Source organism: Balaenoptera ricei, chromosome 1, assembly GCF_028023285.1.
Source record: "Balaenoptera ricei isolate mBalRic1 chromosome 1, mBalRic1.hap2, whole genome shotgun sequence".
In the NCBI taxonomy this organism is placed as follows: Eukaryota; Metazoa; Chordata; class Mammalia; order Artiodactyla; family Balaenopteridae; genus Balaenoptera; species Balaenoptera ricei.
The window spans coordinates 168,455,945-168,482,020 of NC_082639.1; the positions used below are offsets into that span (position 1 = coordinate 168,455,945).

The following is a 26,076-nucleotide window of genomic DNA, read 5'->3' on the forward strand; positions in this document are numbered from 1 at the left end:
GCCATCCTAATTTTCAGTACTTCTGTTATAACCTTCGTCCCTTATTTGGACGCTTTTAGGATGTTCTGTTTATTTCCGGTGTTCTGAAATGTTGTGATTATATAACTTTGTGTGGATCATTATTTATTATCTGGGCAGTTGCTTTAATTTTAACCTTTCCCAAAGTTTGTGACTTTCCAAATTAAGTTTCAACTTGCTTTTTGGGTCTCACGTCTGAGTTAAAATTATACCATCTTAATCACTATACCTTTGTAAGAAGTCAGTTTCTGTGAGGGGGTGTCCTGCTGTCATTCCTTTTCTGTCTCTAAAATTGTTTTGGCTATTCTTGGCCATTTGTTTTTCCATATGATTGTTAGGGTTATATTATTAGTTTATATACATACAGACAGACATATACAAACACCCTTTCACATATACAAGCTTGTAGACCTGCACTGAATTTAGAGATTAATTTTGGGAAAATTTTTGTCTATAACATGAAGTCTTCCCATCTGTGAATATGGTACCTCCATTGTTTTAGGTTTTCTCTTATGTCTGTTAATGAAGTTTTATAATAATGTTCAGGTAAAGGTAAATCCATTACCTTTGTTAGATTTGTTCCTAGGCACTTCATGGATTTTTTTTTTTTTTTTGGCTATTATAAATGGATAACTTTTAAAAATTTGCATTTTAATAGCTTGTTGCTCTTCTTTAGGACCACAGTTGATTTTTGCATATTCATCTTGAAACTAGCAAGCTCACTAAATTTTTTTATTAGTTCAAAATAATTTGTAGATTCTATGTGTATATGTATATTTTTCTATATAGACAATCTTATAATCTGCAGATAATGACACAGCCTTGTGTTTTGTCCTTTCCAGTCCTTACACTGTTATTTTGCTATATTTTTTCTCATCATGCAGTCAGTGACCTTAAACACAATATTAAATTGGTGTAGTAATTGGGAGCTTCTTTGCCTTTTTCCTGACTTTATTGGTGTTTTTTCTGTAGTTTCAAATTAAGTATGATGTTTGCTGTAAGCTGTTGGTATATATTCTTCATCAGATTAAGGAAATTTCTATTTCTGATTACCAAGAGTTTGTTATGGTTTTTAATACTGTGTAATCAAGTGATTTTTCTGCATCCATTGAGATAATACCAGGGTGTTTTTCCTTCAGTCTGTTAATATGATGAATGGCATAGATTGTCCAATGTTAAATCATCCATTCTTTGGATATAAACATAACTTTATCATCAAGTTGTATTGATATAGTTGAACAAACTGCTAGATTGACCATGTTAAAATTCTATATTGAATTGTTACCTAAGATTCATACCTGACATTGATCATATCTGAGATTGCAGTATAATTTTCCTTCTCAAATTTTTCTTACCTGTCTTGTTTTGTATTTAGGTTATTTTAGCCTTATAAAATAAACAGGGGAGCCATATCCCCTGCCCTTACCCATTTGGGGTCTAGAACAGTTATATAATACTGGGGTTATCTGTTTCTTATATAATTGGTAGAACTCACTTTTAAATCACCTTTGCTTTGGTGAGGTTTTGTTTTCTTCTGTTTTATTGTGTTTGTTTTCCAGGTAGATTTTATACTATTGATTCAAATTTTTTAATGGTTATAGGTCTCTTTGGTTTTCTATTTCTTCCTGAGTCAGTTTTGGTAAGTTATATTTTTTTCTATGAAAATTATCTATTTTCTCTGAGTTTTCAATTTTATTGGTATAAAGTTGTTCAGATTGCACTCTTTCTAGTTTTAAAATCTCTGTTACATGTGTAGTTTTGCCCTTTTTTCATTCCTAATGTTGTTTATTTGTGCTTTACTTTTCTTCATAAGTTTTGACATAGAGGATTTTACTAAATATTCTCCAGCTTTAGTTAGAACTCTTCTGTGGACCATTAATTATTTAGACATGTGCCTTTTAGTATTCATAGTGTTATGTTTACTTATTTGGTTGTTTATAGAAAGTTTTCTTTTACTGGAGAGTGGATCTATTTGTTATCAGTTTTTTAGCATTTGTCAAGATTGCTTTTAATTTTGTAACAGGCCAATTGTTATAACTGTTACATGTTTGTTTGAAAATAATACATTTTTTTCTAACTTTTGGGTACAGGTTTCTATATATGTCCGTAAGATTAAAGTTGTTAACTTTGTTGTTCAAAATTTTAATATTCTTACCAGTTTTATTTCTTTCTGATCTATTATTTATTATTTAAAAGTCCTTATGATGTTGAATTTATTGATTTTCCCTTGAACTTTTCAATGTTTTCACAACTCTTTTGTAGCTATGTTGTTAGTTACGTATTATTCAGAATTGCTCTTCCAGGGTATTTTCTAATTATGTTAATAAATCTTTAAAAATCATAATAATCATCTTGGCATTAGAATCTAATTTGACTGATATTAATACAGCTACCTTAACCTTCTTTTGTTTAACATATGCCTGGTATATCTTTTCCATCCTTTTATTTTTAACCTTTCTTTGTCTTTATGTTTAGGTGCATTAAGCAGATTATTGCTGATTTTTAAAAAATTTCTTCATTTTGGTTTTATTTGTCATCTAGTGTGATGACTCTGTCTTTTGATAGGTGAATTTAATCCATTTATGAATTTCATTATTAATATGTTTGTATTTATTTCTAGTATATTGTCTTGTACTATTTGCTCTAGGTTTTGCTTGTTTGTTTGCATGCATGCTTCTTCCCCACACCCCATTTCTTCTCTGCCTTCTATTGGCTGGGTCAAATGTATTTTTATTTCTTTTTTTCTTTACTTCTTCGGAAGTTATACATTCTATTTCAAATATTTTAATGTTTATCTTAAAAACTTTAGCATTTATCCTTTATGTAAAGTCTAGAGTCAGTTTCTCCACCATATTCCTAATCAAAGAAAAAAACTTAATTTGTCTTATACCATATATAAAAATTAACTCAAAATAGATCAAAAACCTAAATGTAAGAGCTAAAACTATAAAACTCTTGGAAGAAAACATAGTGGGCAGGGGGAGAAGTTTTATGACTTTTATTTGACAGTGATTTCTTGGATGTGACACCAAACAATAGGCAACAAAAGAAAAAATAGACAAATTGGACTACATCATCATTAAAAATTTCTGTGCATCAAAGGACACAGTTATCTTAGTGAGAAGGTAGCCTATGGAATGGGAGAAAATAGTTGTAAATCTATGTCTGATAAGAGGTTGCTATCCAGAATATATAAAGAACTCCTACAACTCAATAACAAACTAACAACCCAATTCAAAATAAGCAAAGGACTTGAAATGACATTTCTTCTAAGAAGATATACGAGTGGCCAGCAAGTACATGACAAGATGCTCAGCATCACTAGTCATCAGGGAAACACACATCTAAACCATAATGAGACACTACCTCACACCTATTAGGATAGCTACTATAAAAAAAAATAAGTTTTGGCAAAGATGTGGGAAAATTGGAATCCTTGTGTAGTGTTGATGGAGATGTAAAAAGCTGTAGCCACTGTGGAAAACAGAATGGCAATTCTTCAAAAAACTAAAAATAGAATTACCATATGATCCAGCAGTTCCGCTTCTGGGTACATGCTCCACAGAATTTAAAGCAGGGTCTCAAAGAGATATTTGTTCAACCATGTTCATTGCACGATTATTCACAAAAGTCAAGGGTTGTAAGCAACTCAGGTGTCCATCGTTGGATGAATGGATAACAAAAAATGTGGTATATACATACATTGGAATATTATTCAGCCTTAAAATTCTGATACATGCTACAGCATGGATAGACCTTCTTAAAAACATGCCAAGTGGTATAAGCCAGACACAAAAGAACAAATATTGTACGATTTCACTTACATGAAGTATCTAGAGTAGTCAAGTTCATGGAAAGTATAGTGGTGGTTGCCAGGGCCTGGGAGGAGGAGGGAATAGGGGAATTATTGTCTAATAGATTTTCAGTTTTGCAAGATGAAAAGAGTTTTAGAGATGGGGGTAATGGTTGCACAACAATGTAAATGTACTTAATGCCACTGAACTGTACACTTAGAAATGGTTATAATGGTAAATTTTATATTATGGGTGTTTTACCACAATTGAAAATAATAATTAAAAAGTAAATAAAAATTAGAAAACCAAGGAACCTAGAACATTGTAATCCTAATTGCTCCCTCAGTGACATGTTGTTTTCTAGTATTTTAGTTCCATCTTATTTTTCAACCTTCAAGTAGTTGTTCCTTCCTCATCCTCCGTCTCCTTTTTCTGTTGCTCCTGCTCCTCCTCCTCATCTTACTCTTTGTTGTCCTATTTCTCCTTCTCTCTGTCATTATTTTATCCAGTTAACAACCATTTAGATGTATGTTAAAGTTTACTAATATCTTTGTTCATAATTGCTTCTAGTGTCACATTCTTCCATCTGGGTTATATTTCTTGATTCTGAAGTATATCCTTTAGTACTTTTGTTCAACTGAAAGGGCTGCAAGTGGTAGTTCACTCAATCTTTGTACGAAAATATCTTTATTTAACCCTCATTCCCGTATTATAATTTAGGTAGGTAGGGAATATAATATTGACAGTTATTTTGTCTCATCACTTTGAAAATACAATTCCATTTTCTTCTGACTGCTGTGTTAGTATTAATAATTCAGCTGTCAGTCTAATTGTCATTCCTTGGTAGAAAAATCTCTCATTATCCTCTAATGTTTTTAAGATCTCTTGCCTTTGGTGCTCTGCATTTGTAACTACAGTGTGTATAGTAGTGGATCCGATTTCATTTATTTTTTCATATCTTTTATTTCAATGACTGCTTTTTTCCATTTCTAGGACCTCTCTTTAATTTTTTTCATCTTTGTCTTAGGTTTTTGATTTTTTAATATGCCTAATAATTTTAAGCATACTTATTTCATGAAGTGGAACTGATAATTGTTAGAGGTCTAATTGTTTGGATTTCTGACTTTTGCTTGTAATAGAATGTTTCCTCATTTTGTTATATTATTGGATTGTGAGCTCATCTTCAATGGCCTTTTATATGTAAGAATTATATGTGGCCAAGTTTGAGCATGTGTCCTCCAGGGTAGTTTTGAATTTGTTATGCCAGGCTTTCTAGGGGCACCTAACCTGGTGCCAGTATTTTTGCCAGTTTCTTGGCTTGAGAACTTCTGAACCACAGAAACCCTGTGACTTAGAATTCCAAATGGTGGGACTATGTGATCTAAAGTTATGAATTTCTAAAGGAGGAAATATTTTCACATATCAGTCACAGTCAAGATAGACAAAATGTCTTAATCTTTCTCTGCTGAGTGGCAGGTTTTTATAATTCACCTTTTCCTTACAATATACCTTTTAGGATAAAGGTTATATGGGGCAGCCTCTCACTTCAAACCTCCTATAAATTCAAGGTCTTTCCTTTTGTCCTTATGTATATGTTAAAAGCCAAGTACCTAGAAAATGAAAACCAATATTTCTCCAACTGCACTCCTGCTTTAATGTTTATCGCCCTGGTTCTCAATCATTTCTTGATTACTGGGCCCCTGAGACTGTCTCTTTATTTAAAGGCTCATTTATGTATTTATAAAAATGATTGTTATATTTTATCTAGTACTTTTAAGAGTTTATAGTAGAAGAGTTTTCAAGTTACTTAATCTCAGTGTTGCCAAGGAGGAAGTCTGTTCTAACGATTATTAAGAATGGTAATTTAGTCTAGAAGACTCAGAGTATTAACCATTATTTTATCTCGAGAATGTTCATTTCTTGATATGTTCTCTTAAAACATATAAAGAACCAATTTTCTTTTACTTTGGAATACGTTACAAAACATGTGCCCAGGATCTTTTTTAGCTTTGTTTTCTAATTTACATCCACCTTGCCATAATTGTATGCCCAGCTCTTTTTCTCTGTTGGGACTTTATTTTTTGAAGGATATATTTTTTTCCCTTTTATAATTTTTTTAAATAGATAAGTAGTTTGCGAGACATTGTTAACATTTATTTCCTTAGGTTTTCATTAAGGTGTTTTAAAATAATATCCAGTCTGCTCATAGTGTTAGCCAGACTTTTTTGTTTTTCCCCCTCATTAATTGTAAAATTTTCACAGTTCCATTTTTCATATGTAAGTGTTGGATGGATAATATCAATAATAAGAATGTTCTAAAATATATATTCAATTTGTGGTTAGTGGCTGTGGTGTTCAAATCATATTGTTACCCTAAATGTAGTCAATTAAGTAACAGCTATAATCAACATTCTATAGTGTTAAAAAATCTGGAGAACTTGTTGGTGTGGTGCTTATATAAATTTTAACTTATATGGGCAAGGAGGCTAAATTCAGATAATGACAAAGTTGTAGTTGTTATGAAATAATGCTACTGTGTTTTTAAGTAAATGTAAACATTTCTAATTTAAAATTATTATTTGTTTCTAATATATTATGGTAGATTACTAAAAATGTGAATTTCTTCAGGTACAGTCCTCAGTGGCTGTTGGAACTCCAGATTATATCTCTCCTGAAATCCTTCAAGCCATGGAAGATGGAAAAGGCAGATATGGACCTGAGTGTGACTGGTGGTCCTTGGGGGTCTGTATGTATGAAATGCTTTATGGAGAAACACCATTTTATGCAGAATCTCTGGTGGAAACATATGGAAAAATCATGAATCACAAAGTTAGTATATTTTACTAATTTTCAAATTAATGTGGTAAATAATACATATAATATTTAATAAAATTAAAATGTGATATTTAAAAAGAAAATTATTTTCCAAAACCAATAAACAATCTAATTTCTATGCTAATAAGGGACATGACAAACAAGAGTAATCAAGATCCATAAATTATGCATAAAATTTTTAGTTTTCACCTTCTCCTGTATTTCTTTAGAGGTGCTAATAAGTAGAAAATTAAATGTTCTCTTCAGTAGAATAACAAAGATCATAAGCAGATAATTTATATCATTACTACTATAGTATAAGTATAATCATGACTAGAATACATTTAAAATTCTCAATCTTAATAGTAATAACTAAAATGCAAATTAAAATAAGAATGGCATCCTTTTCCTCCCCCTGTCAAATTGGCAAAGATGAAAAGAAAAGTAGTACTTGTTACTGTAAATAATCCAGTGAGGTGGACATTGTTAGACATTGTTGATAGGAATGTGAATTGATATAATCTGTCTGTCAAGAAGTTTATAAGTATGCATCGACAGCCTTAAAAAAAAATGGTTAAAACATTTGGTTGAGTAACTTCAGTTCTAGGCATCTACCCTAAGGAAAATATTCGTAGAACAAGGATATATGTACAAGGATACCTATCCTAGTATTACTTATGATCACCAAACATTGGAAACAGTCCAGATGCAGAGCAGGAAAGAATGAATAAACTTTAATCCATTTAGTACCAAGTGAAATAGATTGTACAAGAAGAGGAAGAGTCTGATTATCAATCTCAGAACATTGTGAGCAATTGCAAAAACCTAGAATATGAATAGGAATATCCCATAAAGGGAGTGACAGTCTGTTCTTTTTAATTTGTTCTGGTGATACAATTATGATTAATTGCTACACATATATATAAATCAGTCTTACAGAGTCTATGCTTTTCTACCTGGCTGCAAAGATAATCTGCTAAATAGTTATGAAGAGTTGAAAGACAAGAAATAGCGACAAAGTTGTAAATAGCATGTAAAGCATTTCAGATAGAAATCATTGTACTATAACATGGTTGTTAAGAGCACAGATTCTGGAATCAGACAGTTTCAGTTCAAATCAGTTTATTACCATTTATTAGTTGTGTGACCTCAAGCAAATTGCTTGAACTGTTTCTTTGTTTCCTCTTCTATAAAATTAGAGTAATAGGAGTATCTACCTTATACAGTTGCTCTGAGGATTAAATGAGCTAAAGGAGTAATGCACTTCCAGTAGTGTAAAGTATGTATTACATTCTTTAAAAATGTTCCATACTATTAATCATTAATATGTGACTTATATGAACATTATCAATCATATACACTATTGAAATATTGAGTCACATTCTATTACATTTAATGAATTCATTTTGACAGCATTTAAGGTGTTTAAGCATTTAACTTATTCTTTCTATAGTGCATCTATGACTAAGTCACATATGAAATGAAAAGTTCTTTTAGGAAAATTATCCTTTTAAATTTATTCCTGCATCTCTTTTAGTATCAGTACTTTGTACCATATATTCTTATTATTTTAAAAAAATTTTTATTGGAGTATGCTTGCTTTACAATGTTGTGTTAGTTTCTGCTGTAGGACAATGTACCATATATATTTATTAGATATTTTTAAAAGAAAATATATTTTTAAGAAAGTAAATGCTAACATCAACCTACTTAGTAAATTGAATAGTGATTTATATTTTGTTTCTGTTATTCTCTGTTTAGGAGAGGTTTCAGTTTCCAGCTCAAGTGGCTGATGTCTCTGAAAATGCTAAGGATCTTATTCGAAGGCTCATTTGTAGCAGAGAACATCGACTTGGTCAAAATGGAATAGAAGACTTTAAGAAACACCCATTTTTCAGTGGAATTGATTGGGATAATATTCGAAACTGTGAAGCACCTTACATTCCAGAAGTTAGTAGCCCAACAGATACATCAAATTTTGATGTGGATGATGATTGTTTAAAGAATTCCGTGAGTATGACATTGTAAAGAAGTTCTGTCCTTCTGCTTTTCTTTTTCTTTTTTTTGTAAATATGGTTATAAAGTAATTTTATAGACCACCTTACCAATTATCAAACAGTTATCGTGGCTTCCAGTATTTACTCTCTAAATCAAGAAATTAGGAGAGTTTACTGAGGTGAACATAGTTATTCATGACTAGGAGCTAAATTAAAATTCAAAGATTTACTTCTTAGATTAGTTATGCCATTAGGTTTCTTAAGAAGAGGACAAATTAGATGCTTTAAAAAGTGGACTTCATGATGGCAGAGTGAAGACATTGGCAAATCTCTCCTTAAAAACCACCATGAAACTGGGCAAAATTGTCAAAAACAACCATTTCAGGGCTTAATAAATCAACCCAAGGTAAATAAATTGAGAAGCATTTATTCATGAAATACTGTTGAACTTTGGTTAAAAACAGCCCTCCCAGCTTTTCCCTCAGCTTAATGGGGACAGTAGAACTGCTAGCATGGAGCTGCTTGTAAAAACCAGCAGCTTTGCTGACAGAGGGAGCTGACTTGATTGTAGAGCTAAATACCTATGCCCAGTGGTGTTGCCACTAAAAATAGCAAACTTGGTAGGAAATGAATGGGGAGAGAACATCTATAGCCTTATTAGCCTAAAGTTATGGCTCTGTTTGCGGCAGGTGGCTGACCAGTGGATTAGCCAAATAGTCTTCCATTTTTACCAAAGCAGGCCAGCATAGTTTGTCAACCTCTGCTCTAAACCATTAGATTATATTAAATTAAAATTTAGGGAAATAACAATTTTTTTTGTTTTTTGTCTTTTTAGCCGTCTTAATTTTTAAAAAATTTTTATTGGAGTACAGTTGATTTACAAGGTTGTGTTAGTTTCTGCTATATAGCAAAGTGAATCAGTTATACAAATACATGTATCCACTCTTTTTTAGATTCTTTTCCCATATAGGTCATTACAGAGTATTGAGAAGTGTTCCCTCTGCTATACAGTAGGTCCTTAGCCTTCTTATTTTGAACTTTCATTTTTATTCAGTTATTTTATTTCTTATGGGTTTAATTCTGCACTAAGAATTTACTTTTCACTGTTCAGTAAGTACCATATTCAAGACAGATAAGAACTTCTCTTATACTTTCCTTACTGAACCTCACAAGAAAGAATTAAATGGAGTTTCCTCATCAGTTTTTTTATTACAAGAATTACATTTACTGTTAACAGGAATTGTGAGTCATTCCAAATTAAGTACACAGTAAAGTTGATTCTGACTATTTGCTGTAGTTATGTTCAGTAAAGTTGCTGCAAATACTGTATTAGTGAATCCTGAACCATTGCTCCTAGGGGAAATACACAGTCAGGTTCCTGTGAGCCTCTGGTCACAATGTTTTCATCAACCAATCAGTACAGTACATCAGCCAAACATTACCTTGTTTGATGTGTGTTTCTATTTAAAGACACATTATTTAACATATATTGTCAATTCATTGATGTCAAACTCATGGCCAACAGCCCTGTGACTCATGCTGGAATGAAGCGTGTCTAACACACACATTTTTTTTGTAAGGCACATTACAGCCTTCTTGTTGGGGCACAATAGATGGCATCTCAGCCCTACTCTTGGAGGCCATTTTAGATAGCAAAATCACCTGTAAAAAACACAAAAATGAGAAAAATGTGGCACAGGTAGACATTGAAAAAAACCATTTGTTTACAGTATGAGAGCTGAAACAAGAAGGCAGGTGTCTCCTTGTTCAACTCCAGCTGGGAACGTGTGTGTAGGGCAACTCAAATTTGTCTTTGCTCTGCAAGTGTCTGCAAATGACTACAAAAGTATTTGTGAATATTAATTTTGGGCTACAAATAAATTTTAGCGACTAGGCAAATTTGCAGATATGGAATACGTGAATAATGATTGTACTCTCAATATCTGTCAGACTTTAAATCTTTCTTTTCATTTTATTAGAATTCTACAATAGCAATATTTATGGTCTAAATTTTTTATCACTAAATGTCTGTACCAAACTTAGCAGTGTTTCTAAATTGATCAGTCACCTATTTACTATTGACAGGTAATATTTATAGCGCAGCCTGCAGTTTATAGTTATTCATTTCTTACCAGATGTTTTTTCCTCCTTTAGGAAACGATGCCCCCACCAACACATACTGCATTTTCTGGTCACCATCTGCCATTTGTTGGTTTTACATATACTAGTAGCTGGTAAGTTTGAAAGGTTAACATGATTTGGATGATTTAAATCAAATTAAAAATGAATTGAGGTTTTAAAAAGTATAATGCATAAGAGAGCCTTGTAAAAATTTTTTAAGAAAAAGGGTGAAGCTACTGCTGGAAAAAGTTAGACATTACAAAGTGAATAGAACATATAAGAATCTTAACTCATTTTGGAGGACAAATAGAGAGCTCAGAATCTAACTCTTAGCAATGGGGCAGGAATTAGAAGAGTCCCATGCTATTGAATAAATATTTTCTAGGTGTCAAGCATCAGAACTTTCAACCCATTGATCTTAGCATTCTTTTCACTGACCCTCATTCCACTCTTATCTTCTCCTTCCTCCTTACCTTTCCTTAAATATCATTGAGAATGACTATAGTCACTCCTTGGGTGCCCCCTCAATTCCTTGACCGTCTGTCATTCTGTAACACTGGTTTTGCTAGTTAACATTCATTATTACAGTTCCGTTTTCTGCCTATACCTGTGCAGTTCAAAGTGTCTAGAGAAAAATATCTGTCCATTCTTACTGCTCTCACTTTGAGTTCATGATTACCAACCTCAGGTGCCACTGACTGCTGCCCGGCAAATATACTGTGTTACCCTAGTGTATTCACTCTTCCACTCTCCTAGGTAACTATTTCATACTTTATACTTTTCCAATAAAACCCCTGTCATACTTAGTCTCACCTGATGATCTTGCTTCCTCTTTCACAGAGAGGTTGAAGCGATCAGCAGACAACTTCCCCAAGTTCCCATCACCACATTTACCACCTTCATACCGCTGGACCCATATAGTCTTCTTTTTATGGATGACGGTGTGATCTCCCTAGCTAAGCCGCATCCCTTCTGTCCCCTCTTACCTACTCTAGTGCATTGCTGTTACATCATAAATTTTTCCCTTTCTGTGTCATTTGCATAACAGATCATTTCCATCGGCTCACAAACATGCAGTTTTTTCTCCCATCTTAAAGCAAGATATAAAAACTGTTAATCTAACTTTCTTTACCTGCTACCAATCATTTTTCTGCTCTTCATTGTAGGAGAGTTACTTCAAATTCTTGTCTGTACTTTGTCCATTTTTCTCATACTCTTCTTTCTTGGCACCACTCCAGTCAGGTTTGTGCTCCCATCACTTCATGCAAACTGCTTTTATCCATGTCACCACTGACCTCCATGTTGCTAAATTTAGCAATCATTTCTCGGTCCTAGTTTGACTTATTTGCCTAGTCTCATCTCATTTGTCCTGGTTCCTTCCCATTAAAACACTTTCTTCTTTTAGCTTCCAGAGCACTTGCCTCGTTTCTCCTTACCTTTTTGGCCACCCCTTCTCATTCTCCACATTCCTGCTTATCTCCCTGTATCCTATTGCTTCATCTTTGGATCTTTTTTTGTTTATACTCTGGTGCTCTGGTATTATTTGCTGATGACTCCTAAATGTGTATTTTCAGCTGAGGCCTCTCTCCTCACTTCTACTTAAAATCTCTCTTAATCACCTATTTCAGATGTTGGTAACATCATTTCTTATATTTCTCTGAACCTATCTGAGTGATCCTGCTAAAAGATAAGTCAAGAGTATGTCACTCCCCTGTTCAGGACCAGTTCTCACTGCCCCCAGCTCCAGTGGCTTCATATCTTAACTCCAAAGTTCTTATAGGGCCCTACAAGACTGGCTCACTTTATCTTTCTGATTCTATTTCCTACTACTCTTCCCCTTGCTCACTTCACAGCCACACAGGTCTCCTTTCTGGCCCGTGAACATGCCAGACATACTCTTGTCTCAGGGCTTTTGCACTTCTTTTTAAAATTTATTTTATTGAAGTATAGTTGATAGGGCTTTCGTACTTGTATTTCATCTGCCGGGAATGCTCTTTCCTCTCATATTTCCTTGGCAGGTCCCCTTATTCCTTCTGGACTTATTCAGAGTTACTTTCTGAGTGATGACTTTCCTGACCACTTTATCTACATTTTTTATTTACTCCGCTTTAATACTTCATTTCCCCCTTTCCTGCTTTATGTTTTCTCCTTAGCATATAACACTGTCTAATGTATTGAATATTTTACTTGTTTGTTTATTTTTGTCTCTGCCACTGGAATATAAAACTTGCTCCATGGGCAAGTGTTGTGCATTTTGCTCACTGCTGAATGTCCAGCACTTCAAATGTTTTTAATGAAATTGTATTGAATTAAAGAAAGCATTTCACTTAAAAGTTTTTTTAATTGACGTATATAGTTTACATACAATATAAGTTACAGGTGTACAATATAGTGATTCACAATTTTTAAAGGTTATACTCCATTTATCGTTATTATAAGATATTGGCTATATTCTTTGTGTTGAACAGTATATCCTTGTAGCTTATGAAGGCATTTCACTTTTGAATTCCAAAGAGGACCCTGGTTGGTGCTTTTGACTACTGTTTCACTTAGGTGGTCACATTGTTTAAAGCTACCAATAACCCTTCAGTTATAATTTTTATAATTTGTGGTTATTAAAATAAATTCAAGACAATTTGGGCTATTTAAGTTTTCATTTTCAAAAATGCTTCTAAAAGGTTGTTTATGGTGATTTTGCAAAAAAATATGTTTTGTAATCACTCCAGATGGCTAGCTATAACTAGATGTTCAAATGATGTTTTAAATGAACAATTTCAAAAGGTTATCTTTTTCTCTTCAAACTTATTGTTTCAGTGTAAACCCACGTTTTTTTCCCCTTTTTTTCAGTGCTCTGTCTGATCGGAGCTGTTTAAGAGTTACAGCTGGTCCCGCTCCACTGGATCTCGATGTTAATGTTCAGAGGACTCTAGATAACAACTTAGCAACCGAAGCTTATGAAAGAAGAATTAAACGCCTTGAACAGGAAAAACTTGAACTTAGTAGAAAGCTTCAAGGTAAATATATTTTAAAGATAATATTTTCCCTTTTCGTATTGGACTCACAGTGTAGGTACTATTTATTATAAGTGGTTGTTTTATCTTGAAAAGAAATTTTTTATTAAATGGAAAAAAGCAAGTTGTAGACATTTATACAGAAAACAGTATAATGCCATTTATGTAAACTCATACAATTAACAGTAAACAGCAAAATAGCATTTGTTTCCCACAGGTATATATGTATGTATATAAAAATGTGGGAATAAATACCTCTGGGAGAGGAAAATAGAACTACTAAGAAAAATGGAACCCTTCTTATCCTACTGCACTTTATATGATTCCCTGCCATATTTTCTCAATTCTCACCTGTATTATTGCAATAGCTTCCTAACTGATTTCCCTGCCTTACCTCGTCCCACCCCCCACCCCTTCCCACTTTCCTGTTTTATTTTCTCCAAAAAATGTTATATACAATGTATTTTACTTATATACAATGGTTGCAATCATGTTTATACATTATATACAACATATACATTCCTTTAGTGAATGAAGGAATGTGTCTATAATCAGGAAACTTGTAACTCTTTTTTTTAAAATTAATTAATTAATTAATTATTTTGGCTGCGTTGGTTCTTCGTTGCTGCACGCAGGCTTTCTCTAGTTGCGGCAAGCGGGGGCTACTCTTCGTTGCGGTGTGTGGGCTTCTCATTGCAGTGGCTTCTCTTGTTGCGGAGCACGGGCTCTAGGTGTGTGGGCTTCAGTAGCTGTGGCACGTGGGCTCAGTAGTGGTGGCTTGTGGGCTCTAGAGCGCAGGCTCAGTAGTTGTGGCTCACAGGCTTAGTTGTTCCGTGGCATGTGAGATCATCCCGGACCAGGGCTCTAACCCATGTCCCCTGCATTGGCAGGTGGATTCTTAACCACTGGCCACCAGGGAAGCCCTGTATAATCCTTTCAATGTGTTCTTTAATTTGGTTTGCTAATATTTTGCTGAAAATTTTTACATCTATATTCATCAGGGATATTGGTTAATGCTGACCCTTGAACAACACAGGGGTTAGAGGCACAAGCCCCGTGAAGTCAAAAATCTGCATATAACTTTACAGTCATTCCTCTGAAACCATGGTTTTGCATCTGCTGACTCAACCACTGGGGATCATGTAGTATTGTAATACACATTTACTGAAAAAAATTCGTGTATAAATGGACCTGTGCAGTTCAAAACGTGTTGTTCAAGGGTCAACTTGAACAACAAGTTGTTTTCTTGTAGTCAAGTAGTTTTCTTGTGGTCTCCTTATCTGGTTTTGGTATCAAGGTAATGGTGGCCTCATAGAATGAGTTTAGAAGTGTTCCCTTCTCCTCAATATTTTGGAAAAGTTTGAGGAGGATTGGTGTTAATTATTCTTTAAATGATTGGTAGAATTTACCAGTGAAGCCATCTGGTCCTGGGGTTTTCTTTGTTGGGAGGTTTCTGATTATTGACTCAATCTCTTTACTCATTATTGGTCTGTTCAGATTTTCTAATTCCTCCTGATTCAATCTTGATAGGTTGTGTTCCTAGAAATGTGTTAGTTTCTTCTAGGTTATGTAATTTCTTGGCATACAGTTGTCCATAGTAGTCTCTTATGAGCATCTATATTTCTACAGCATCACTTGTAATGTCTCCCCTTTCATTTCTAATTTTATTTATTTGAGTCTTCTCTCTTTGTTTCTTAGTCTAGATGTTTTGTCACTTTTGTCTTTTCAAAAAAACAGCTTAGTTTTGTTGATCCTTTCTGTAGTTTTTCTTGTCTCTATTTCATTCATTTCTGCCCTGAACTTTGTTATTTCCTTCCTTCTGCTAACTTTGGGCTTAATTTGTTCTTCTTTTTTTAGTTCCTTGAAGTGTAAGTTTAGGTTATTGGAGATATTTTTAATTTCTTAATAGATGCATTTATTGCTGTAAACTTTCCTCTCAGAACTGCTTTTGCTGCATCCCACAAATTTGATATGTCATATTTCCATCTTAATTTGAGATAACTTTTTCTCTTTTGATTTCTTCTTTCACCCATTGGTTGTTCAGAAGTATGTTGTTTAACTTCCACATATTTGTAGATCTTCTCACTTTCCTCTCTTTACCGATTTCTACTTTCATACCATTGTGGCCAGAAAAGGTAGTTGGTATGATTTCAATATTATGTTTGTAAAGATATGTTTGTGTCCTGTCATATGATCTATCCTGGGGAATGTTCTGTGTGCACTTGAGCAGAATGTGTATTCTGCTGCTGCTGGAAGGAATGTTCTGTATATGTCTGCTAAATCTGTTTGTTCTAAAGATGGTTCAATTCCAATACTTCCTTATTGATTTTATGGCTGTACAGTTTATCCATTGCTGTTAGTGGCATATTGATGTCCCCTACTATTATTCTGTTGTTGTCTATTTCTCTCTTAGGGTTTCCTAGTATTTGCTTAATATATTTCGGTGCTCGGTTGTTTGGAGCATATATATTAACAATTGTTATATCTTCTTGATTTATTGACCCCTTTATCATTATATATAATGACCTTCTTTGTCTCTTGTTACTGTTTTTGGCTTGAGTATATTTTGTCTGATATAAGTATAGCCACGCCCACTTTGTTTTGTTTCTGCTTGGAATATCATCCTCCATCCCTTCACTTTGAGCTTACCTGTCTTTAGAGCTGAAATGAGTCTCCTGTAGGCAGCATATAGTTGGAACTTGATTTGTTTTTTTCATCCACTCTGTGCCTTTTGATTGGTGAATTCAATCCATTTACATTTAGGGTGGTTATTTGTATGTAAGGACTTACTATTGCCATTGGTCTTTTGCCTTCTGGTTATTTTGTATCTCCATTGTTTTTTTTTTTTTTTTCCTTCTTTTTGTTGTCTACCTTTGTAAGTTGATGATTTTCCATGGTGATTTGCTCATTGTCCCCTTGTTTATGTCTCATGTCTCTCCTTTAGATTTTTGCTTTGTCTTTACCATGAGGTTTACATAAAATATCTAATTGATAAAATAGTCCTTTTTCTGCCTATAGCAACTTATCTTCATTCACCTATAAAGGTTTCATCCTTTTATATCTCCTTTTAGATTTTTGATGTCACAGATGATCGCTTTTTATGCTGTGAATTTGCTACCAAATTGTAGTACAGTAATTTTTAATGCTCTTTTTCTTTAACATTTATGCTATAATTGTTTAACACACTATTGTAAAATACAGTTACAATTTTCTAACTCTGACTGTCTATTTATCACCTTAATCAGAGTTTTGTGTACTTTCAACTTTTTGTTTCAGCTTGAAGAGCTCCTTTCAGCATTTCTTGTAAGACAGGTCTAGTGGTGGTGAACTCCCTCAGCTTTTATTTATCTGGAAAAGCCTTTATTTCTCCTTCATATCTGAAGAATAACTTTGCCAGATAGAGTATTCTTGGCTGGCAACTTTTATCTTTCAATACTTTGAGTATGTTATTCCACACTCTCCTGGCCTATAGAGTTTCTGCTGAGAAATCTGCTTATCGCCTAATGGGGATTCCTTTGTAGGATACTTTCTTTTCTTCCCTGGTTGCCTTTAAAATTCTTTCTTTAGCATTGACTTTTTTTTTTAATTGGAGTATAGTTGCTTTACAATGTTGTGTTAGTTTCCGCTGTACTTGTGACAGTTTCATCATAATGTGTGCTGGAAAAGGTTTTTTTTGCATTGAGATAGCAAGGTGTTCTATTAGCTTCAAAGATGTGTATGTCCATTTTTTTCCCCAGGTTTGGGAAGTTCTCAGCTATTATTTCATTAAATAAACTCTCTGTCCCTTTCTCCCTCTCTTCTCCTTCTGGTATACCCATTATTCTTATTTTGGCTTTTTAAATGGAGTCTGATAGCTCTTGTAGGGTTTCTTCACTTAAAAAAAAAAAAAGAAAACTTAGTTCTCTCTCCTCTTCCACCTGAATCATTTCTAAATTCCTTTCCTCCATATGGCTTGTTCTTTCTTCCATCTGATCTGTTCTATTTCCAGTGCTTTCTAATGCACTATTCATATCACTTATTGAATTCTTCAGCTTCAGAATTTTTGTTTTGTTCTTTTTTTATAATTTCAATCTCTTTGGTAAAGTGCTCTTTCTGTTCATTAATTTTATTCCTGAGTTCATTGAGTTGCCTTTCTGAGTTTTCTTGTAGCTTGTTGAATTTCTTCATAACAACTGTCTTGAATTCTTTATCAATCTTTATCAGTTAGATTGCAGTATTCTGTGACTTTGAGTTGGTTGCCTAGAGAATTGTCATTTTTTTGGGATACTGTGTTACCATGATTTTTCATAGTGTTTCATGAACTGTGCCTCTGCCATCACATTTGAAGTAGCAAACACCTTTCTTATTTAGGTAAGGCTTTACTTTGACTCTAAGTTCAGCAGCTTGGCAATCAGAAGCCTTTCTTTTGTTTTCCAGAAGGTGGCGCTATAGCGCAAATTTTGGGTTTCTCTTAGCAGAGATGACCCTCCACTAAAGTTTGGAGTGTGTGCATGGTAAAAGCGGTTGACAGAGTCTAGGAGGTGTATGCTTAGTACCTGGGGCTTTTTAGTGGAGGAGTCCAGAAATCTGTGGACAGACAGCAGGAAATGCGCATTCCTTCATTTCTCTTTGTCTGCCTTCTTTCCTTCCTACCCTTGCCCCACCCACCCTCAGAAATCCAGGTATTGCTGAAAAGCAACAGGGTCCCTCCAGCTGCAGCCCTCACAGCCTTCACAGCCCAGCACTTTCACTCATCGCTTTCACTTTCTACCTCCTCTGCTAGAGAGGTCACTGTTGCCGGTACCTTGGATCTGCAGCCTCCTCTGAGGTCCAGTCTACCCACTTTTGGATACACATATGGATGTATCTCTGGTGTCCTGGTGTGCTGTGCAGAAGCAATTTTGTTCAGTTATGGATGTCCAATTAGTTGTAAATCGAAGGGAGAGGAAAAAGGAATGACCCATAGGGGCATGATACTGATGTCACTCAGTTTTGATTTTTAAATGGTGATACGCATACGGTAAAGTGTGCAAGTACTCTACTTTAAATTGTAAGCCCCGTAAATGTTTATATTAGTGTACTTTTATGTAACCTGCACCCCAATCAGTATATAGAACATTTCTAGCATAGGGTAAGGTTCCATCATGCTCCTTCCCAGTTTGTAGCTTACAACTCTGAAGTAAACACTATCCTAAATTTTTTCAGCATTAATTAATTTTACCTTTGAACTTCATATAAATGGTTTCATACAGTATGTTCTCATTTGTATCTTTTTTTAATAACATGGTTTTCCATGTATAAATATCAATAGTTCCTTTTTTTTAATTTTATTTTTTTTAATTTATTATTTATTTATTATTTTTATTTTTGGCTGTGTTGGGTCTTCGTTTCTGTGCGAGGGCTTTCTCCAGTTGCAGCAAGTGGGGGCCACTCTTCATCCCAGCATGCGGGCCTCTCACTATCGCAGCCTCTCTTGTTGCGGAGCACAGGCTCCAGATGCGCAGGCTCAGTAGTTGTGGTTCACGGGCCCAGTTGCTCCACGGCATGTGGGATCCTCCCAGACCAGGGCTCGAACCCGTGTCCCCTGCATTGGCAGGCAGATTCTCAACCACTGTGCCACCAGGGAAGCCCCCTAGTTCCTTTTTTTTTAAACTGCTGTTTAGTTTTACATTGTATACAAATACTAAAAAAATTTATCCAATGTCTGAATTTGTTCTGACTTTTATTTAAAAAGATACAACAGATTGGGTGGCTTATAAACAACAGAAATTTATTTCTCCCAGTTCTGGAGGCTGGAAGTCCAAGATCAAAGTGCCAACATGGTCAAGTGAGGATTCATAGCCAGCGCCTTCTTGCTGTGTCCTCACCTGGTGGAAAGGGCTAGGGATCCCTGTGGGTTTTCTTTTATAAGGCATTAATCCCATTCATGAGGGCTCCGCCCTTATAACTGTAACTTAAACACCTCCCAAGACCTCGCCTCCTAATAACATCATCTTTGGGGTCAGAATTTCAACATATGAATTTGGTGGGGGACACAGGTATTCAGACCGTATCATCTAAGCTGTTGTTGTTGAACATTTATTTCCAGATATAGACTACTGTAAACATAGCTTCTGTGAATATTGTTATATATTTCTCTTGATGGTCATATCTACTTATTTCTCTTGGATATCTACCTAGGAGTAGGATTTATGGGTCATGGGATAGCGTATTTTCAGCTTTAGAAAATATTGCCAAAGAGTTTTCAAAAGTGATTGCATCAATAGTTTCACTAATAATGTATGAGTTTCACTTGCTATATATTCCCATCAGAACTTGATATTGTCAGCTTTTTAAATTTTAGCCATTCTGGTATTTGTATAGTGGAGTTTTGCTATGATTTTAAATTTATATTTCTCTAATAAGTAATATTTACTGTTCATTTGGATATTCAGTCTTCTGTAGATTCTTGGCCTTTTTTCTCATTAGGTCTTCACATGTCTTTTAAATCATTTTTATTTTTCCACTTCACAAACAATATAAGACCCTTATAACAGCGCTTTAGGTTGTTGTTGTTTTATAGTTTACCTCTATCTGTGTTGTAAACCTTTCAATACACTTATTTTATTCTTGCTTTAAATATTTATTACTCATTAATTTTTAAAATATCTTTTTATTTACCCACATATTTACTCTTTTTGTGTTCTTTATTTCTTTCTAGTGATCCATGTATCCATCCAGAATCATTTTTCTTTAGTCTGCAAAACTTCCTTTAGTGTTTCTTGTGATTGTGTGTATTATAACTAAATCTCTCCGTTTTTGTTTGCCTGAGATGTCTTTATTTTGCCTTCATCTTTGAAGAATATTTGCTGGGTTAGAATTCTAGCTTGGCAGTTTTTTCTTTCAGTGCCCTATAGATATTATTTCATTGTTTTCTGACTTCCATCATCTTTGAGAAGCCAGCCAGCTATTAATCTTGGTCTCTTGAATGTATCTTTTCTTCCTCCCCTCTGGTTGCTTTTAAGTATTTCTCCTTAACTTCACTTTCAAACAGTTTGGCTATGATCTACCTGGGTGTAGTTTTCTTTGTATTAATGTAAAATCCTGTTGGGGATTTACTGAGCTTCTGAAATCTTGATTGATATCTTTCATCAATTTTGGAAAGTTCTAAGCATAATCTCTGTAGATATTTCTTTTGCCCCATTCACTATCTCTTCTTCTTCTGGGACTCCAATTACATATGTCTTAGACTGTGTCCCACATTCATTTTATGTTCAGTCCTGCTTCTTCCATTCTTAGGTTTTTTTGTGCTTAATTTGGATATTCTCTACTCACTTGCCTTCAGGTTCATTTGTCTTGTCGTCTGCTGCATCTGTTCTGATGTTAAGCCCATTCAATGAGTCTTAATTTCAAATATTGTCTCTTTTAGTTCAGGAATAATCATTTGATTCATTCTTATAGTTTTCAGTTCTGCATTGAAATTTCCCACTGTTTTGTCTTTTTTCCCCTATGTTTTCTTTAACATATTGATAATATTTATTTTAAAGTCTTGTCGGCTAATTATAACACCTGAACCATCTGCATGTGTCTCTATTTCTGTTTTTTCTTCTGATTATTGATCACACCTTCCTGCTTTTCTAAATGTCTCAATTTTTGTTGTATGACAAATATCATGAATAAAAATAACATAGAGAATGATGTTATTATGTTATTTTCACTTCAGAGAGGGTTTTCCCTTTTTTTTTGTCCAATCAGGAATTGAACTAGGACAAGGCTGGGTTGCAGTTTTAATTAGATTCAGCCTACTTCTGGTTTGAAGTGTCATGAAGGAAAACTAGCTGGAACCTGGTTTGGACTTACTCTATTAACTGTGAGAGATTTATTCTGACCTTCAGACTCTTACCCCATGCCACTTTCAAATTTGGCAAATGTTTAGATGGACCATGTGTTTGAAATAGGCTCTTTTCCTCAAGCAAGACTTTGTCTCTGAAATACTTCAATACTGTAGGAGATTTTGGTCTGACTTTTAGAAGCTCCTTAACTTCCCATGCAGTCTCCAGATACAGCAAATATACCATGAGGAAAATACCACCGCATATTTAGGGATCCTGAAGTTTCCCAATTGTTGCACCAGCCCACCCATTCTCCAGAATTTGTCATTTTTTTTCCAGCGTACTATCCCTCAATTCATGTGCTCACAGAATTGGATAAGATTCTGAGGTAAGAGGCAGCTGTCATGGTCTTTTCATCTCACAATGGCTCATCCCTCTCTGGTTTATTTTACTTAGTTCTCTTTGCTTTCCCAGATACATGGATGTTTGTAAAAATAAGTTTTTTTCAAATTATATAGTGTATTTTTACTTTTTGCAACAGGGGTGATAGAGCAATGACCTGTTACTTCTTACTTCATCCTATTCTGAATGAGAAGTTCCTATGTCCCATGTTTTTTTGATGTTTTAAATTCTTTAACCTGTTCTTAGAGAGTGTCATTACATACAGTTGGTGTCATTTGCCCAAAACAAACCCAGAAAATATTAGATCGTTGCCTTTTGGTACTAACACCTGTTTCATTTCATACAATGGCATAGGTGAACATTTAAGCTGATTCATCTATTTGTTAGCTACTTGTTGAGCGCCAGTTAGGCAGGAATTGTTCTGCACATGACTGGGGATATAATAATGAACAGAAAAAGAAAAAAATACCTGCCCTCTCAATGCTCACATTCCACTTTGAGGAAACAGATGATAAATCAAATACAAAGCAGGGTCATCAGCTGAGAATAAGGAAGGTAGAGAATGTATTAGTTTTGGGGGATATTTTTGGTTTTTTTTCCCTATTAGATTTTTGACAAGAAAAAGAGAAGATGTGAAATGGTAAGTTTAGAGAAGAGAGAAGAGTGAATGGACTAGGGAAATATTTTAGGATTGCCAGTGTTGATTGAAAAAAAAAATGCACAATGTGTGAGTTGTGAGTCAAGTTTTACTTGGGGTAAAATGAGAACTATAGCCCGGGAGACAGTATTTCAGATAGCTCTGAGAATCTCCTCCGAAGAGGTAGGGGGGAAGGTATTATATATGATTTTAGTGAAGGGGGGTACGTGCAGTGAAGCACACACTTTGGCAGAGGCTTGCTGCTAGTCACAAGGAGCAGATGTGATGGTTAATGATTTTAGTGCTTTTCTAGATGTGAGAAGATGCAAGAATTGGGCTCATAAAATTTTGTCCTGAAAATATCTGTCCTGAAAATTATCTGAAGACCTGCTCTGCCAGTTTTTCCCAGAGCACAGAGTGCCTCATTCTTGATCTCCACCCTGATCTCCTCTCAGGGGGTGTTGAAGGTCAGCGGCTGCTAGAGGCAGATGGCAAGTGCCAGTTTTTAGTTGGCATCAGGCATCGCCAAACTATTTAGACATGAATTTTGAATGGTTGGGCTTTCTTCTGTCACTTTCAGCTATTAAGGTGAAAGCACAGAGTAGAAGGAGAGTAGGATTTAGGTAAGACTGGGGCCTTCTAGCCTAAGTACAGTGGAAGAGAGAAGAGCAAAGAAATCCAAGGTGTGTATGCAAAGCAGTAGTAGTGATGGACCAAGGAATCTAACCTGGATGAATAAGGAAGAAAAGAGAAAAGGAAATAGTGTTAGGAACAGTGGATTGGCACTCTTGGTGGGGATGAAAAATTACTGAAGTGGTCCCTAGAGTAAGTTAAACTGTAAATATAAGAGATAGAGAGTATTTACTTGAAATCAAGATGTTGGAGGCTACATAGTTATTAATAATGACAGCCTGTACAGTAGCATTTCTCAGTAGGTGAACTGCAAGCATTTGGGACAGGGTAATTCTTTGATGTGAGAGACTGTTTCACATTCTGTAAGATACTGAGCTTACTTGGTCCCCAGACAGTAAAAGTCCATAGCAGTCTCCTAGGAGCCCACCCCAACCTCCGTTCCCCACCTCCCCACCCCCGCACACATACACATTTCTAAGTAAGGTCAGAGCCACAGGTCTAGGGCATGACCAGTAGATTTGGTGGTTGTGCTGGAGAGACGTCTACCAGCTAGGTTGTTTTAGGCGGCAAGTAATCGAATTCTTAAATAATACAGCTTTCTTACCTCACTTAAGAAATCAGAAGTTCACAGTTTCCGTGCTCTTATCAGGGTTAGCTTCTCTGTGATTTTCTTGGCTTTTCCCTCATGATTCCACATTACTATCAAAGTTCCAGACTTCATGACTTCACACATCCAAAGACCAAAAGAAAAAAGGAAGTTTCATTTCCTTTCATACATGTCTCACTTAATGGGACCTCTCAAGGTGACATCCATTCTAACTAGGTCACGTACCTAATTCTTAACCAGTCCTGGCAATGTAGAATGAGATCGGCATGACTGATGGAAGCCGTCTTCCTTTTGGCTGAGCCTACCTTGCCTAAGCACACTGTAGCCTGATACCTGAATTTGGTGCACAAGCAGGAAGAGATGGGTAGCTGCTGGGTAAACAGCCTCAACAGGGTCTGCATAGGAGGTTTGTGTGCCTGTGAAGCCAGCTGGATAGATCGTCTCTTTTGTTGTTAAAGTCACTAAGAATAATAATACAAAGAGTTGTAATGGAAGGAAGGGCAGTGGATAACTGTAATAAACAGGTAATGGGTTATACGGTAGGTCCTTGTTGGTTACCCATTTTAAATATAGCAGTGGGTACATATCCGTCCCAAACTGTATTACACGGGGAACTCTGCCTCATATTCTGTAGAAATCTAACTGGGAAAAGAATTTGAAAAAGAATACATACATGTATATGTATAACTGAATCACTTTGTTGTACACCTGAAACTAATACAACGTTGTTAATGAACTATACTCCAATATAAAATAAAAAGTTAAAAAAAAAAAAGCCAAGTAATGGGCATTTTAGCAGACGTGAGATTTATAGGGAGGACAGAGGTGACAAAGAGGAGCAAGGATACCTATCCCACCTCCATACCCTGCAGTGTGTGGGGTGTAGAAGGAAAAAAGCTACTAATGTCCAGTGGATATTTTTATTCTCCCCATTTTCTACTCCCAACTTAGATGTCTTTAAAAAAAAGGATATTCTTTTAAGAATAATAAATACAGAAAGTACCAGTTTTCAACATGTTTTGAACCCAAAGAAAAAGAAAATGTGTAAGAAATACTTTTTGGATGTAGAAGATCATGATTGAATGCACAATATGGTATATCTTACATCTTTAATTCAAATTAACAAATATTTATTGACCACCATGCATATGAATATCATGATACTGTTCTCTGTACAGATGATGAAGGTAAGTTAGAAAATCTCCATCCTCTGAAGGTCACAGTCCCTTGGAGTTTTAAATATATATATAAATAATATAAATATAAGTTATGTAAAGCAATATATAAATAATATTAGTAATCTAAAGCAGTCAGTAATGATTTGTACTAACAAAAAATTATGGTGAGGTAGAGATTTACTATTTGGGGTCCCTCTATAAGCTAGCAGAGTAACTGTTTTAGGACCATTTCTTTTTTTTCCACATCTTTTAATGGTATCTGGGAATGAGCTTCACTAGATTTAATGTTTCTTTAGTACCTTGCATCTTCTAATTAGAACCACAAGTTAAATGAATAATCCCTATTTTAACTAAGTTGATGAGCCAAGTCATCAATAGGTGGGCCTCAATGTTCATATATAAAATTTGGAAGGCCAGCACTTATACATATTCTATATTAACATCTCTAAACCTCTCTTCATACACCAGACTGTTTTTCATACATCATCTGACATACGTTTTTGGGTTATCACATGATGGCATTTTTTTTTTTAATTTTATTATTATTTATTTATTTATTTATTATTTTTGGCTGTGTTGGGTCTTCGTTTCTGTGCGAGGGCTTTCTCTAGTTGCGGCAAGCGGGGGCCACTCTTCATCGCGGTGCGCGGGCCTCTCACTATCGCGGCCTCTCTTGTTGCGGAGCACAGGCTCCAGACGCGCAGGCTCAGTAGTTGTGGCTCACGGGCCTAGTTGCTCCGCGGCATGTGGGATCTTCCCAGACCAGGGCTCGAACCCGTGTCCCCTGCATCGGCAGGCAGATTCTCAACCACTGCGCCACCAGGGAAGCCCACATGATGGCATTTTATGCTAGGATGGAATGGGGCTGAATAGTTGACTCACTGGCAGAATGTACCAACAGTATTTAAAACTGAAAACCTCACATATTAGAAGGTAGACTGTTTCCTACATATAATTTTAACAACATGCAGTGGAGTTTTGTGGTTTAATTTTAATGTGTTTACATGCTTTTTGTCAGTAGGTATATGCTTCGATCAGTACAATTAAATAAGGATTTCTCTAGAAAGAAATATA

General features: G+C 35.0%; 1 protein-coding gene across 13 annotated transcripts in view; it reads left to right on the forward strand.

Annotated features, from left to right (window-relative positions):
• Positions 1-26,076, forward strand: part of LOC132375919 (serine/threonine-protein kinase MRCK alpha) — a 319,426-nt gene that overhangs the window by 157,614 nt on the left and 135,736 nt on the right. For all 13 annotated transcript variants that reach the window (XM_059941356.1, XM_059941262.1, XM_059941244.1 and 10 more), the window contains exons 7-10: positions 6,441-6,641; positions 8,388-8,636; positions 10,778-10,857; positions 13,592-13,758. In XM_059941356.1, coding sequence (XP_059797339.1) covers positions 6,441-6,641; positions 8,388-8,636; positions 10,778-10,857; positions 13,592-13,758 — 697 coding nt within the window. The remainder of the gene's footprint in view (positions 1-6,440; positions 6,642-8,387; positions 8,637-10,777; positions 10,858-13,591; positions 13,759-26,076) is intronic.